The sequence below is a fragment of the Stegodyphus dumicola genome, chromosome 4 (assembly GCF_044657685.1).
Source record: "Stegodyphus dumicola isolate Sdum_Otavi_A_Nest chromosome 4, ASM4465768v1".
Classification (NCBI taxonomy): Eukaryota; Metazoa; Arthropoda; class Arachnida; order Araneae; family Eresidae; genus Stegodyphus; species Stegodyphus dumicola.
The window spans coordinates 27372475-27390599 of record NC_140771.1 but is presented as its reverse complement, the minus strand read 5'-3'; the positions used below and the strand labels follow the sequence as shown (position 1 = coordinate 27390599).

The following is an 18125-nucleotide window of genomic DNA, read 5'->3' as shown; positions in this document are numbered from 1 at the left end:
ACCCTCTGCATAATCCAACAGAAGAATATACAGTTATTATTCTGTGAACTGTGATTACAATACCACAGCACACAATGAAGTTGGTGACCATTTCTCAATAGAAGAGCCAGAAACTTCCACTTAATCTAAACCACTCACAATGGAAAAACAAATATTCTGCACATTATGTACCAAAAGACCTGTAAGTTGTAAGGAATAAACATTGCTTATACATTTTATTAAAAAAATAAAATAAATAAAAAATTACTTTGAGTAGAATTTTCAAATGTGCAAGAGTAATTTTTCAACATATCACACAAATTTGCATTTATATCCAAAATTTAAGTCTCCATATTACTTCCTATAATAATGAATTTAAGAAGAAAGTTTTAGTTTAAAAATTTAATATATATGCTTTAAGATTCTGTCTTCAAAATGGTTGCAGGCATTTTTATTCTTTTTTACATAAATAGAGTAAAGTATATTTAATCTATATGAAAACTGGTGCTGACTTATAATGCTAAAATAAAATTTATCATGTGAACATCTGCATATCAAAATTCCAGATGTTATGATGTTTTTTAACAGCAACTGGAAATTATCAATTTTCGAATGAAAATCATCCCATGTTAAACAGTTTGAAACAAAAATTTCAAACTACGAATTAAGCATCTAGCTAGTAAATCTAGCTAGATCATCTAGTAAATCTAGATGACTAAGCAGCGGAGAAAGGTGAAACAGATTCAGTTTGTACTCTATCAGCTATAACCAACTGCTTTTTCTGCTCCTAGTTAAGACACTTGCATTTCAGAGAAGAAAAGATTTTCAGTCAGTTCAGAGAATTGTTTTTTAGCTGCCACTTGAATTACTGCTTCAAACAGACTGGCACATGAGGCTTGTTTCTTGAATACAATAGTTAATAAAATTCAAAAAAGGAAAAAAAAAAAAAAAGAAATCTTTAAATTATTTATTTGTAACACAGCAATCAGGATAAAATTACCTCATATTATACAACTATTATGATACCAATAATGAAATAAAGTAAAGGTGTTAAACATAATGCTGAGGATAATAGCAAAATTTTTATTAGAGTGGCACTAAAAATGTTACTGTACATTAAATTGTACTGTTAATAAATTATATTATTATTTAACAAAATTAATACTTACAGCTGATATAGACATCTGCACTTTAGTCCATTGTGTTATAGGAGAGTCAGAGGTATGAAAGTGATGCTCAGCACGAAGAAGCATTGTTGAAGAAAATATATAAAGCATGCACAAACTTCCATGCAGAGCTGCATCCTGTAAGATTAACAAAATTTCAATTTAAATAAAAAAAACTCTGAAAGATTTTACATTAACGTTTTGTGCGTTACCTTTATTTATTAAATATCATGTTCTTCGCATTTAAACCATAAAATTCAGTTCAACAGCAATATCCCAAAATTATCTTAAAATGAGCATAGCTTTAGAAATTCTGATGAACAGTCTCGTGCTTTGGAGATAAAAATATTTTTTCAGTAGTGTTGCCATTGCTCGCTTTGAATTCATTGAGTTTATTAACCAAAAATTCACAAAATATGAAAGAGAAAATAAAACAAATTTCAAATTCCAAATTAGGGCTTTCAGAAGCCCATATTCAGGTGGAAACGTTCAATATTAAAAATTTTATGGCTCTATGTATCATTGTTTTATCACAATGTGAGAAACATACATACATTTATGCAGATTCTTCATTATTTAATTTCATTAAATATAATACAGGGCTCTAATATTTGGTGGCAACAATTTGAAAAGTGAAATCACATTTATAATGAACCAACACAAAATGCCAAAACAAAATTAATAGTCCTTTTGGCCAAATAAATTGCTCCTTTGGACTAAAAAGTATGGAAACCTTAAAAGGTAACCTTTCACAATAAATACACCTTAACTGTGTAGTTAAAGGTATAACACCTTTCACAATAAATACACCTTAACTGTGTAGTTAAAGGTATAACACCTTTCACAATAAATACACAGTTGACTCTGAACCCGAGACATTAATCTTTTGCACTTCTAGGAACTTGTGCATAAGTTTTGACTTATGCCAAAAAACATCTTTATTAATCAGGGCTGGGGAGTCGGAACTGGAGTTAGGCTGATTTTTAGTTAAAAGGAGTAGGAGCTGGAGTCGCTAAAAAAACATGAACTCCGAATCCAGTTTCTGTTGGACAGTTTGAATTTGAAACGAAATTAAAGTTAACTAAAAAAAATATAAAAAAATTAACGACAAACTGAGTTATTATTTCTATTTATGGACTATATACATTAACAAATAGTTATTTTCTATTTTAGTGACCTATTAATAAATAAATATAAGGGATGAGAATGGATGTGATATTTGTCGTTATTGATTAAAATGATTCATTTAGTTACAAATATCAATGGTAGCAGCAATAATAGCAAGAACTCCCAAAATTAGTGGCATTCTTAGGAAGCAAGCAGAAAAAGGAGAAAGTATTGATTAAGCAATGTGATGGGGAAGTACATATTTGATGATATAGAAATTGTTAGAATTAAGAACTTTTTCAGAAGTTGTAGATAACCCTAATGTTTCCACAGAAAGACTGTGGAATGACCTTGCAGAATTGGAAACTCTTCTTTCTGCACCATATATAGCGACAAACAGGGGCGTAGCTAGAGGGCGACAAGGGGGGGGCATCTGTCCCTGGGTGCAGAATCCAAGGGGCGCCAAACTGATGTTACGACATTTTAGAATTAAATGTTTTCCATCCTTGGCAAGCAGTAGGGGGCGCGAAATCTTCAGTTGTCCCTGGGCGCTGAAAACCCTAGCTACGACTCTGGCCACAAAAAAGCTATAGTCCGAAGAATTAACAGGAGGCAAGAATGGAAAAATGTGATGTTTGTTCTTTCTTATTGCAGAAGGAATTATTTTTTCAATGAAGAAAAGAGAAACTAGTTTGCTAGACAATGAGGTCTTGCTGGGTTCAATATATGTAAATGAAAACACCGAATTTTGTTGGATGACGAACAAATTAAAAAGCCAAAGAAAGCCATCTAAGAAGTTTCATTAAGAAGGAAATTATTGTCAGAATAATTGGAGTATTCAAACTAGGAGAGTCAAACTGCAGAGACTGCAACCTAGCCTCTATCATTCTCTTCCAGTCATGAATTAGATTCCGAGAAATATTTGGATAATATTGAAAATGCTAAGGCAAAGCGAATGAAGATAAAGAACCAGGAGCCTTTAGATATAAAAATGAAAAAACACAAACAAGATTTCTAAACAGATTTTAAATAAAGAAATATGATGGCTCTTGCAAGACATCTCTTTTAGAACTTACAAAAATCTATCCTGAAAAGTTAAAAAAAGTAGCCCTAACAGTAACAGCTTTCCTCCTACTCAAGTTAGTTTGGAAAGACTGTTCTCAGCTCTGAAGTATATCACATTGTATCTACAATCCTCTAACAAAGAAGATCTTGCCAAAGTTATACTGTTTCTTAGAAATTACTAATGCCAGTTTTCAATTTCATAATAAATGTTAATTAATACAGTCAAAAGTCGTTAATCCGGACTCGTTGGGACTTCAGCGATTCCGGATTATCGATTTTTCCGGATTATAGATCATCAGTTTAAATCTCGTAAGATGGCATGCAGAAATTCTAAAATTAAAAATATGAAACCGTAATTTATGAAATCAATTATGATCTAAAGGGTATCAAAATTTACAAAAAAAAAAGCTTAATATTTATTTGTTTACTTTATTAAACATTTCTTTCAATGCGCGCACATGTAAAGCGTACATTACGCATAGTCGAAATTAGAAAATTGCAACCAGAAAACTATTTGATGTGTATTCCTGATATTTATAATGATGAGGAATTTGATTTAAATCATATCAAAGATGGAGTACAATGAGATGAAATACTACATTTAGTAAGGAATTATAAGCCAAATAAAATAAAAATATCTTCCCTGAAGATAAGGATAGTGCTGACAGATCAACTTCCAATTCATTGCGTGCTGCGACGTCCCCCCCCCCACAGAGCAGCGTGAAATTGATAAACAGATTTTGGAATGATTAGAGAAACAAATCACCTCTCTGTCACTTTCTTCATACCTTTATCCATTTCTTGCAGCAATTCTACTTTTTGTTTGATGGACATCAAAACATACTTTCATTTTGTAGATCCTTTGGGAGCTCCAGCATCGGAAATTCTATTTGACATAATCGAAAGTTCAAGCTTGCTTTTATAAAATTGCTCTTACAGTCTGCAAAAAATAATATGCCGGATCCAATTCAAAGATTAAGGAACAACGCAATCATCAACATTAACTGAAATAGATAATTAGATAATTTTAGCTTATACCGTCCGTTATACATTAAATGCGCATGCAAAAACGTATTCTGCGCTTGCGCACACGCATATGCATAGTCGCAAAGATCTTACGCGCACGCATAAACGCCTATGCGCATGTGTCAACGCGGCACATGCACAGAAAGTTTTTAGCTTAGAGGTCCAGATTATAGATCATTCCATATTATGGGTGTCCGAATTAACGACTTTTGACTGTATAAATAATTTGTTAAGCCATCATCATTTTTGAGTAGCATCTATAACTTCTTTTAGATTAAAAACAATAAGCTGTTACACATGTTTACATATATACGAGGGAGTCAAAGTCTTTAAAATTCCACGAGTCCGAGTCTGCTATTTTCCTTACCGACTCCACAGCCCTGCTATTAATAATCTACAATAAACCTTACTGATAATATTTTTAAAAAAGCAGAATGATATCAGAAATATCTTTATATACATAACAGAAATATCCTAGACTTTCCAAAACTTTTGAAGGTTACATTACTTCGCATTTATATCTGTGGGACTTAGCAAGAGTTGCATAGCATAAAACACACAGTTAACTTCTGACTTATGACTTAATGGTATTGACATTCATGGTTTAACACTTTTTGCAGTAATTAAGCCCTGGTTTGTTTCTGAGCTTTTCAAACTGTTGCAAATTTAAAAAGGAAGGTCATTTTTGTCATAGAGGTCACTGTGAAAGCAAATCACCAGCCTAAATTGCACAACATGAAAATAATATCAAGAAAAAATGAAAAAAATAACAAAAACATTAAACACTACAAAAAGAAATAAAACAAAATTACATCCACATTTATTTCTTGCATATAGTTTCTAACAACTCAAGGTGCTGAGACATATATAAAATTCTTTCATAAAAAAGGCATACTAGCTCTTAAAAAAAAATAGATGATAATGATCACTAGATGCACCTATATATTAACAATGAAACAATTTGGAAATGCAGTGTTTAACATTGTAAAAGTAGAAAAGCATTTGTGTTGGAAATTTTTCTTATGGTTATCAGCTACCTTTTCTAAAAGCATTGCAGGTGATTTACATTTAGGCTGAACTCTTGTCTATTAAATGGTTTAAGGATTTAAAATTGGGTAAAATAGCTATATGCTTCCTTAAGATATTAAGTAGAGCTGATTTTCAATCGAAGATTAATGGGTGATGTGCAGAATCCCCCATTTATTTGGCACATTTTGTTTGGTGCTTTCACAAGAGTAAGAAGAATTGGATTTTTGTCAATTTCCATTTACTTTTTAAGTGAAAATAGATTGATGTGTACATTTACAAAGAGAGTGTGCATTGCCGAGTTTGTCCAATTCTCTGATATTCCTTTAAGCGAAAATAGGTTAATGTGTACATGGATACCGAGTTTCTGCAATTCTTAAAAATGCACAAAGCAGTCAGTGATTTTACACTTTCCCCAGATTAATTAACAAAAGCAATAATTTTGATACTTTTCCTGTTATCAGGACCGGATTTAGAAATACATGCATGTGTGCCTGAATGTATGTGGGTATATGGGGGGGTACACTACTCTTATGGTTATACAGTATAAAGTCCGTAATCTGGACGTCCATTATCCAGAATGATCTATAATTCGGACCTTCAAAGCCACAAACTTACGCATGCGCATTTGATGCACGTAAAGCCAGTAAAGGTTTATCCATGCGCGCTTCCAATAGTGAAGAAAGTAACAGAGAACGTTATTGAAAATGAAAAAATTTTGATTAGTTGGTATTCTCGACACAGCAATTACAGGACTTGAACAGTGAAACTTTGTAATTGAACAAGAAATTATATCTGTTTATAGAATTAAAGAGAAAGTATTAGCACGAAAAACGAAGCAGCTTAAACAACTTACATTGATAGAAATGTTTACTAAAGTAAACACATAAAGAACTACTCTGATATGCACCCTCAAATCGCCAAATTTCGCGCCAAATATTTTTGGCGAGAAACTTCACGCTGCCATATTACTATCTAAATTTTTTGTCTACATTTCGAACTTTTAGCCTAAAATGTCTCCAAAAACGCGGTTTTCGCACATGCAAAAATTACGTTTTCAACATACAATTTAGCTAAAAATCCGAAAGAAAAACAAAAAATTTAGATAGCAAAAACGTAAAGTTTCTAACCAAAAATATTTGACAAGAATCCATGTACACGGCGACATGTTTTAACTTAAAAAAACATCTACGAATGGCACAATGTAGGCAACGAACGAATCTATAAACTACGCACACCTCGCTTTAGTAAATTAACATAACAACAATAAATTTCAAAGAATACCATGTACACAGCATCCTGTTTAAACTTAAAAAAAAAATCTACGAATTGCACAATTTAGGCAAGGAAGGAATCTATGATCTACGCACTCCTTGCTTTAATAAAATAACATAACAACAATAAATTTCAAATAATACCATGTACACAGCATTCTGTTTCAACTTTAAAAAACATCCACAAATTGCACAGTCTAGACACTAAACAACAAAATAAATTTCAAACAATTTAAAAAAACAACAATAACGACAGAAATTCATACTAAAGAACCAATGAACATAACATTCTACAAAATAAGAACAAGGATAAAATAAAATGCACTTACCATGAATTAATGCGTTTTCGAATAGCAGAAATATAAATTTCATACCGCCTTTAACATGCCGCCACGTAACCACTATCGTATTTACATGACAGCCAGACACACAATCCAGAAAATTTATACTATGGTTCACAAATAAATAAAATCACAAATCCCTACTTCTATCATGCAGTGCCATTAAAAATAATCTCCCAGACCCTCTTTCCACACTTCCAAATACCCACTACCCCTCAACAGGATAGCCACAATGATATTTCCTTTTGCCGAACTTCAATTCAACAACTACCATTTTATGTTTCCCTCCCATCTTCTCAGACACAGAGGTGAATCAACGAGCTCCAGCGAAAGATTTTTTAACATCAACAGGGTTGCCATAGAACACGCAATCGTGCCAAAAACCAGCGCAGAACACATATCGCCACATTTGGTGAAATTAGGGCGTACATTAGAGTTGTACCACAAATAAATATTAACCCTTTTTTTTTTTTTTTTTTGTAAATTATGATACCCTTTAGATCATAATCGCTCTTTATTTCATAAATTATGGTTTGATATTTTTAATTGTATAATTTCTGCATGTCATCTTACTAGAAATTGATGATCTACAATCCGGAAAAACTCCTAATCCGGAATCGCCGAAGTCCCGACGAGTCCAGATTACGGACTTTGTACTGTACTATTTTTCTACCTATTACTGCCTCTTTAAGTATATAGGTAAGTATATTATCTATTACAGCATCTTTCAAGTATATAGGTAATTATTATGTGACGAATATATGATGTTAATGACAGTTAATATAAATAATAATCATATTATAAATTTTATTAATAATAAAATTATGTAACATAATTATGGATATATTTATATTTATGTATTTATAATTATTATTCCTATGGCTATACTATTTTTTTCTACTTATTACAGCATTTTCAAGTACAGTCAAAAGTCTTTAATCCGGACTCGTCGGGACTTCGTCGATTTCGGATTATCGGTTTTTCCGGATTATAGATCATCAGTTTAAATCTGGTGAGATGGCATGCAGAAATTATAAAATTAAAAATATGAAACCGTAATTTATGAAATACAGAGCAATTATGATCTAAAGGGTATCAAAATTTACAAAAAAAAAAAAAAAGCTTAATATTTATTTGTTTACTTTATTAAACATTTCTTTCAACGCGCGCATGTGTCAAGTATATATTATGCATAGTCGAAATTAGAAAATTTCAACCAGAAAACTATTCGATGTGTATTCGTGATATTTATAATGATGAGGAATTTGATTTAAATCATATCAAAGACAGAGTACATCGAGATGAAATACTACATTTAGTAAGGAATTATAAGCCGAATAAAATAAAAACATCTGCCCTGAAGATAAGGATAGTGCTGACAGATCAACTTCCAGTTCATTGCGCGCAGCGATTTTCCTATAGAAATCCATACAAAATATGCTGAAAATCAGAATGATAATGAATTAGGCCGGAGTTTCTATTTCATGAAAGGACTGAAATTATACAAGTCATAAATGTACAATACGATAAGTCATAAAATCTCCTTGTAATTAATTATTAATAACAAATTCATTTACTTACGATAATATTCCAATATATAGGAAAACTTTCAACAAGGGTCGTTATTCCAAGCAGAAAAAATCCAACAGCAACAAGAATGGCAAAAACAGTTACAAAAATATGAGCACGTACAGATGATGAAAATGGCATGTCCAGCACATCAATGTCAGTTGATCCAGCACTTGTCAAGCAACCTAAGCTTATTGTAGAACAAATCTAAAAAAAATACAGAAAATTTTGAGACACAGATAAAAAAATTACATTTTAAGGTTGATCTTTACATTATGGTAACTTGGCGATTTTTGGGCGAAAATTTGGCAACCAACTCTCCTACAGCAACCCTCTATTTTTTTTCCCCCCGCTGCCATTTTGTCTTCACTAAGTAAAGACATGTTTCTTTTCTTTTTATCTACTGAACACTTCTTCCAACAATCTACTAGCCAAATTACACTTATGCTAGAAATTTTATCAAACAAAACTGCTTAATCATGACAAATATTCACTGCAAAATTGGGAAAAAGTGCACAATACCATACTCCTTACGCGTTTTTCAAAATAACACATACACATAAACCATGTACAAGCCAAATTACTTTTACTTAAAAAAACATCCCAGAATTGCACAAAAATGGCATTGAGCTACACTCTTCACTATATCCATGTACACTGCTTTTTTCTCATAAATTAGAAAAGTTTAACGAAAATACATGACAATTTTCTCAATCTTTAAACCCAGTAAAAAGAACATATATGAAATTACCTGATCGTGAAAAAGTATTTACCCTTTCCAAATATGAACATTTCCACATATAAAATAAATAAAATATCCAAAAACTTTTACCTCTAAATCATCTATTATATTATACATGTCACCAACGAATTCATACCGCAAGCATTACAAATACTTAGTATCAAATATTTAAATTATTTCCATGCACATTTACTTCAACTTAAATGTATACCAAATTTGGTACTATTCCGTTTTGAGGACCGTAAAAAATCGCCAAACTATCGTTGATGCCAGTGCTGCCAAAAATAATTGCGGCAACCCTAACGCAAAAAAGGAAGTATAATAGTAAATAACTATTTAAAGATTATTGTTTTAATTTAGATAAAAGGTTAATTTCATATAATACTTTTTTATTATTATAATTTATATGAAAAAGGCTAAACCTGACTGAATGGAAGCATAAGAGTAAATAACTATTTCAGATCATTTTTATAATTTATATAAAAAAAAAGCTAAACATAACTGAATGGATTACTGCATCGCTATTTCGCTACCGAGTTATCGTTAAAGCATAATTTCATCTTGTTGGTTGTTCAAACATAATTTTCTATAATGAATGATGCCTTTTCTTTGAAAAAATTCTTGGTAAAGTGCAGAATCGCCCACTTATTTGTTTGGCGATTTTTACAAGGTTAAAAACAATTGAATTTTTATCAATTTTCTTTTACTTTTTAAGTGAAAATAGGCCGATGTGTACATAGATAAAGTCAAGGGTGTGCGCAGTGCCATTTTTGTGATTTTTTTTTAAAGTGAAAATAGGTCGAAGTGTACATGGATTGCAGACTTTTCGTCATGGGCAATTCCAAAATTGTTAAATCTATAGGATATCAAAAAAGGATTTGAAATCAAAAAGGATTTAAAAATTAAACTAGTATTTCAATGGCGTCTTAAGAAATATAGAACTATCTAAAATTACGCAATTTGAAATCAGTGCATACGCTAGATTTGGCGCTCTGTTAAATGGGCGCGTTTGTTAGATTTGGCGCTTTTGCGCATACATTTTCGCTGCAATTTTTTACGGTCCTCAAAACGGAATAGTACCCCAAATTCCTACAAACATAAAATTCACAAAATAACTATCATTTCATTAAAATATAATTAAATTCAAAAACACTACTTAAAATATAAATGAGCACATACATTAAATTAAAAAAAATTACCTTACAATCCTAATTACTTTAAACTAAATCATTGCTAATAACAATTTTCCCAATAATACCAAATTCCTTTCCACCTTACATTTAGAATAATGCATAAAAATAATATCCTCAAATAATTAAAAATACTAACTTACCTAATCTTCTTCAGAATCTTGATTACGTGTCCGATAAACTTTTCTTCTTTCTGTTTCAGGATCTTTAAAATCATACTTATATTTCACAGCAAGGTACCAGGTAAAATAAATAACTTAATAAAACATCTTTATTTCTATCTTGCACAACCTTAAACAAACATTTATTACTACCCTTTTCAATACCACTAAATACCCATTTGAATTCACTTTAGTTACGGCCATGGGATCCAAAAATTAACCAACACTGTTTCACACAACACAGAATAAAGCCAAATACAAAATTTCCAGATTTTTTCCCGATTTCCCCCCTTTTCCGATTAAAGAACCATAATTCGTCCATTAATATCACATGACATATCCCATGATCTCTCATTTCCCTCACACAAAATAATGCGTAATCGGAACTGAGTACTGCTCACATTATTACCAAAGTCCCAGGTATTAACCTTTATCGCCTCCAAAATGTCGCCAAACTACCAGTTACCATATTGTAAAGATCACTCCATTTTAAATTTAATATTATACAGTCAAAAGTCGTTTATCCGGACTTGTCGGGACTTCGGCGATTCCGGATTATCAATTTTTCCGGATTATAGATCATCAGTTTAAATCTCGTAAGATGGCATGCAGAAATTCTAAAATTAAAAATATGAAACCATAATTTATGAAATAAAGAACAATTATGATCTAAAGGGTATCAAAATTTAGAAAAAAAAAAAGGATAATATTTATTTGTTTACTTTATTAAACATTTCTTTCAATGTAAGTTGTTTAAGTTGCTTCGTTTTATGAGATACTTTCTCTTTAATTCTATAAACAGACATAATTTCTTGTTCAGTTACAAAGTTCCGGTATTCAAGTCCCGTAATTGCTGTGCTGAGAATACCAACTAACTTGTCAATCGAAATTTTTTCGTTTTCACTAACCTCTCTGTCACCTTCTTCATGTCTTTATCCATTTTTTGCAGCAATTCCACTTTTTGTTTGATGGACATCGGAACATACTTTCGTTTTGTAGATCCTTTGGGAGCTCCAGTATCGGAAATTCTATTTGACATAATCGAAAGTTCAAGTTTACTTTTATAAAATTGTTCTTACAGTCTGCAAAAAATAATAAGCCGGAAATAATTCGAAGATTAAGGAACAACGCAATCATCAACATTAACTGAAACAGATAATTTTAGCTTATACCGTTCATTATACATAAAACGCGCATGCGAAAACGTATTCTGCGCTTGTGCACACACATATGCGCAGTCGTGAAGGTCTTACGCGCACGCGCAAACGCTTATGCGCATGTGTCAACTCGGCGCATGCGCAGAAAGTTTTTAGCTTTGAGGTCTGGATTATAGATCATTCCGGATTATGGGTGTCCGAATTAACGACTTTTGACTGTATAGAAAAAACATCATGTATTATAGTCATGTAAATTTTTGATTTCCTGCATAAAAATTTTACTTTGTTCTCCATATATTTTTGTTTTAACACAACAGTGATAAAACAGAAATCTACACTTGATTTTTAAGAAATGATTGCTCACATAATTAAAGAAACCTACCTTATTTTTAAAACAAAACTATGCATGTAAGCACTTAATTAGATTAATTACAAAAAATTCAGTTTTTTTAAAGGGGCTTAAAATAGTATATTATATCTTGTCAATGACTGAATACCATTTAAAAGCATGGCAGTAACTCAATAAAGAATGTTAACTTATTTCTAGTTCAACTGTGCTGTATTTATAGAGCTTTTAGCATCATTATAGTGACACTTCACAATGAACACAATCTATTCTAAGATGGTGTTAGTTAAAAAGGTACTTATGTATTAATGCCAGCTGCAGATTTGGTGGTTATTAAGTGCCGCCAATCTACACCTAAAATTTTTACGACAAATCATAAATTAAAACACTTTATTTAAAATCAAAGTAATCAATCGGATTCTGGTGCAAAATGGGCCAATATAGAGTTTAACATAGATTCAAAACAGTCTATTTTCTTTGACCTGATGCTATCACCATATGAACTCTGCTAAATAAGATTCTAAATGGTGTCTCATTGTCTCCCCCCATGTCTTTTGTTGCCTATGTTCTCTCAACTGTTTGTGTATGAACTCCTGTATCAGGATGAATAGGATTGTATTTACGATTAACTTTAGCATGTAGGAATCCTTTTTTTATTCTATTTGTTTGGTAACCTTTCCAACTGTCAGAATAAATTATGCTACCATCTGCAATGTTTTTATGCTTTCAATAATTTTATAAGGAAGGGTAGAGCCAGTTCTATTAGCGACAGTGACAACAAAGGAATCTTTTACCTCTCTACATATACCACCAAACACCCACTGTTTGAGTAATACTCGACCACAATTATTTTTACACTTCGTAAACAAACTTTCATAATTTCCACATTGCAATCTGGTCCACCTACATTCTTGTTTGGTTTATTCGCCATATCCAAGACACATAATTTACGCATGTAATTGTTCCAATCTATAACAGTTTTATCCAATAAATCAAGTTGCTTTTCACAAAATTTAATCGACGTCAACTCTTTGCAGCAGCAGTATATGAATCTCAAAGATGAACAAAACGGAATTCTGCTTCCTTCAAACCAGGTGTCTTTTCTAAGTTCCACTTGATGATCACACTGTCTTAAATTACATTTCCAAAATTTATGTTTAACCAAAATAAAGTTTCATATCATGCGAATTGGTACATTTTTGTTTTTTGGTAAAATATTTCACTCCTGAAAAAATATAATTGAATCTTCTTCTGTGTTTGGCAAATCCCAAAGACACATTTTTGTAGCACTAAAAAATGGCATCAAAAATCAGCAAACAACAAGGCAAAAAGTAATCCAAAAGATAACCATGTGAGAACAACAGGATTGTTCTTTATTGGCACATCAACACAACTTCTGCTGCGGTGGCATTAATATGTAAGTACTGTTATGCAAGACAGTGGTTTCAAGTGACAAACCCCGTGCAGCTCCTGAAGCAATTTTATGTTGCCTGCCAATGCATTTCAGTTGAATATTTGTTTTCATACAGTGCTTATTGATTTCAATGCAGCATAAATTCACTGGGCAATGGATTGCAATATACTATGTACTATTAAGAAAATGGAGAAGTACTAACAAACATTTCAGCAGTCATTACATTTCAACTGAGTTTGAAGCTAGAGCTGGCACACAGCCAAAACTACATTATGTAACACATATAAGTGCTCTGTTAGACACACAAAAAAAGCTAAGGGAGAAAAAAGGATATTAATCATCCCATCTCAGGAAATGAGGATTTAAAATACAAATATAAACAACATTAGACACACAAACATTATACATTATTACAAATTATTTCATATTCTGAACTGTTTAAAGTTGAAGCTTAATACAGATGCATCTTCAATCACAGATGTAAATTTTATTAATGCTAATAGCAACTAGTTTCAGACTTTCTGAAATGGGATGGTATTTTTGAAACAATCCACTACAAACTACAATATTATTAGCATCCATAAATGCTATTTTTAATTGGATAAATATAAATTAATTTTTTAAGAAAAGTCGACACAAAAAATTATTGTACAGCACAAATCTGGGCAACAAGACTTAGAATACAGTAGACAAATAAGGTAATGTAGTACTATTTGGTAGGATCTATTTCTTAGAAAGGTAAAAGTTTACAATTGGGTGCCCCTTGTTTTTTGACGCCAAGATCGGCGCCAGGAGGACACAATTTCAAGATGGCCGCTACACAAAACCAAAATAAAAAGTCAAAGAATTGCAAAAACTCTGTGTCCATGTACACATCGATCTGTTTTCACTTAAAAAAAATCCCAGAATTGCACAAACTAGGCATTGCGCACTGTTTAAATTTGTCCATATACACACGAATCTATTTTTATTTTTTTAAAAATTATGAGTCTAAAGCAAAGTTACACTATCATGGTAACCAGAAATAAGATTTCATCGCCAAAATTTTACAAAAAATTGTCGCTAATCGAAGGGGCACCCAATTCTACACTAGAGCCTACAAAACACTAAATTTGAATTTAAATTTTTCAGCTGCATATAAAATACAGAAATTAACTAATAATATTACCTATCAATCAACAATTAAAATAATACACAACAAATTAAGAACAAATACAGTTAAAATGTTTACAATTAAACTCAGCACTTTCAACATAGACTAAACTAAGCCACTGTTAAATAAGTAAATTGTCCTTTCCATTTAATATGCCATATTTTTTGGAATAAAGCTAACTTTTCTGGAATAGTTTCTTCTTTCAAGAGAAATAATAAATGAATGGCTAAGTCACATATTAATGTGCTAGAAATTCCCTGCTTATAGTGAATAAAAAAATACACCTACATGCAAACATAACATACCCAAAGAGCAAGCCTTAATATTCCTTCTGGTTTATTACAATAACTATTATGCCATTCCAGAATAACAGCTAGTCTGACAGCTTGTTCACTACTAACAGAACTAGGCGTTCTTCTGATATTTCCATCGACACCAGACAAACAACCAGCATCACTTAATTCTTCAAGTTCATCCAGTGAAATATTTCTAAGGGTAGATTCTTCAACAAAATGTCCAAAACCACTTTTACTATGACGCGTTATACTGTCACTAATCGAATTTTCGTCTTTTTCGCTTTCACCCGAATGGGTTTGAACAAAAACGTTCATTTCATTCCCTTCCATACTTTATAGTACAGTGCAGAGTAAGAACACATTAATTTACCTTTCCTTAAGGAAAGATATGTATCATTTAATTGAAATTTTCCTTAACATATTTTAGCCGCTATACACTGACTAACATAAACAAATAATTTAGAAGTTGCAGTGTTTATTATTATGTTTTTCATGAATTTCAATGAATCAGAAAAAAAAAAAGTTTTTTTTTGCTTTAGATCTTGCATTTGAATTTATGTGTTATAACGTGATAAAAAGTTTTAGCTAGCCACTACCCAAATTTATTAACGTAGTTACCAAAGGTACCTCGACAGAGTAGGTAAATAACATGAATTGGTTCAAATTTCTATGAATTGAAAAGAAGGAGGATGCTCGCTACTCAACCGCCTCTTTGTTATTTTCGTCTCTACTTTCATGATGTTCTTTCTATAAAGTAATAATTTGTGTTTATTATTTAATATAAGTTTGACAAAGGGAAAGCAAACGAAAAAAAAAATGTCTGATAAAGATTATGCTCCACTTAGCTCTTATTGCGTTCGGGCTCTCAACGACAAACTTTATGAAAAGCGTAAAACAGCAGCATTAGAGATAGAAAAGTAAGTTTTTCCAAGTTCGTATTTGTATTAAAGAAGTAATATCGGTTTATATTTATTTCTGATTTCTTTATATTTTATAGAATGGTTAAAGATTTTCAAAGAGTCAATGAGACAACAGAAATAAGAAAATTACTTAAAGTATTAGGCCAAGATTTCACATTATCTCATAATGTCAATAGTAGGAAAGGAGGTTTGATTGGACTTGCTGCAATGGCTATTGCTTTAGGAAAGGTGAGACTGTTTTTATTGAAATTATAGTTTAAGTAGCATTAGATTTAATCCGCGAGAACGCTCACTGAATATCCCATAATTGGAAGACATTTAATAGTAACTTCGTCAGTGCCGGCAAAATTTTTTTAATTTAAGAAGCACAGGGCAGTAGAATTTAGAAACGGCAGATATTAATTAATTGGGTAAAAATATATTTACGGGTGCCCCGTGGTGAATTTTGGTGGTACAAAGATACCGAGTTTGTGCAATTCTTTGACGTATTTTGGCGCCGCTACACAAAGACAAAATAGCAAGTCAAAGATTTGCACAAACACGGTATCCATGGACACATCGACCTATTTTCGCTTAAAAAAACATCAGAAAATTGCACAAATTTGGCATTGTGCACTCTCTTGACTTTATCCATGTACACATCAAACTATTTCCATTTAAAAAGTCAAATGAGCAGTCAACAAAAAATATATAATCTCAATAAACTATATTTTAAATCAAAGGTTTAATCCTAGTATCCGGTGCACACGGGATTTGGCTACTTTGGCGACTTTATGAGGAGCAATAAAAACGGGACATACACGATGAGTAGTAAACGGGTCATTCAAAGAATATATATAGTTGTACATAGTATATATTTAGTATATAGTGTATAGTATATACATAGACGTTGTTTGGGTATGTATATAGTGTAAAGTACATAGACGTTGTTTGGGTCATTTTTGGTGTTGCCGATAATTTTCAAAATCGCGCCAAGGCTGCACCGTATACTAAGATTTTACCAAATCAAATAGCATAAAAAAGGAAATTTATCTTAGCATTAAACAAAAGAAATATCCACTTATCTTATTTAGAAATTTCCAATCAAACAAAATTTTTTAACAGCATCTAAAAACTTGCTAAAATTATCTGAACTAGAACTAGTCACCACATAAATTCACAAAAATAAGAGTGAAAAATTTCCTCCGACGTTCAACTATATGTAGTTCCTTCCAACAAACAGGATACTTAATAATGGCTATTAAGTAAACCTTCATTTACACACCAGTCAATTAATGCTCTTTTACCCTTTTGTTCCAAATCATACAGGAACTTCAAATTAATCTTACCACATTCAGCCTTTCCACCATCTGAACCACAAAACAAGCAATGTACTTCCTAATTAACACACACCACAAACCTTTTTCCCATCATTCAAAATTTACGGCTTTCGTGCAACCGATTATGTCATAATAGGGTTTCCATAACGTTCAACTACTTAGGTTACCATAAATGAAAATATAACTTAGCTATAATAAAAGGGGCACCCAATTAGTTGCCTCTCCATTTAAATGAGAAACTAAGATTTTGTGGTTATACAGTCAAAAGTCTTTAATATGGACTCGTCGGGACTTCTTCGATTCCGGATTATAGATCATCAGTTTAAATCTGGTAAGATGGCATGCAGAAATTACAAAATTAAAAATATGAAACCGTAATTTATGAAATAAAGAGCAATTATGATCTAAAGGGTATCAAAATTTACAAAAAAAAACAACTTAATATTTATTTGTTTACTTTATTAAACATTTCTTTCAACGCGCGCATGCGTAAAGCATACATTACGCATTGTCGAAATTAGAAAATTGCAACCAGAAAACTATTTGATGTGTATTCCTGATATTTATAATGACGAGGAATTTGATTTAAATCATATCAAAGATGGAGTACATCGAGATGAAATACTACATTTAGTAAGGAATTATAAACCGAATAAAATACGTAAAAACATCTGCCCTGAAGATAAGGATAGTGCTGACAGATCAACTTCCAGTTCATTGCGCTCCACGACGTTCCCCCCCCCTTCGCAGAGCAGCGTGAAATTGATAAACAGATTTCAGAATGGTTAGAGAAACAAAGGATATGCCTTTATCCATTTTTTGCAGCAATTCCACTTTTTGTTTGATGGACATCGAAACTTCCTTTCGCTTTGTA

At 31.7% G+C, this 18125-nt stretch overlaps 2 protein-coding genes across 3 annotated transcripts in view; one reads left to right on the top strand and one right to left on the bottom strand.

The window, feature by feature from the left end:
- LOC118186489 (uncharacterized) overlaps positions 1-15482 on the bottom strand; it is a 30145-nt gene extending 14663 nt beyond the window's left edge. For both annotated transcript variants that reach the window (XM_035356593.2, XM_085814632.1), the window contains exons 1-3: positions 15022-15482; positions 8566-8760; positions 1149-1283 (exon numbers count right to left, since the gene is read on the bottom strand). In XM_035356593.2, the coding sequence (XP_035212484.2) occupies positions 1149-1283; positions 8566-8760; positions 15022-15342 (651 nt within the window). In that variant the 5' untranslated portion in view covers positions 15343-15482. The remainder of the gene's footprint in view (positions 1-1148; positions 1284-8565; positions 8761-15021) is intronic.
- A 233-nt stretch (positions 15483-15715) lies between these two features.
- LOC118186483 (protein VAC14 homolog) overlaps positions 15716-18125 on the top strand; it is a 52717-nt gene continuing 50307 nt past the window's right edge. Inside the window, exons 1-2 of the mRNA XM_035356583.2 lie at positions 15716-15929; positions 16010-16160. Coding sequence (XP_035212474.1) covers positions 15829-15929; positions 16010-16160 — 252 coding nt within the window. The 5' untranslated portion in view covers positions 15716-15828. The remainder of the gene's footprint in view (positions 15930-16009; positions 16161-18125) is intronic.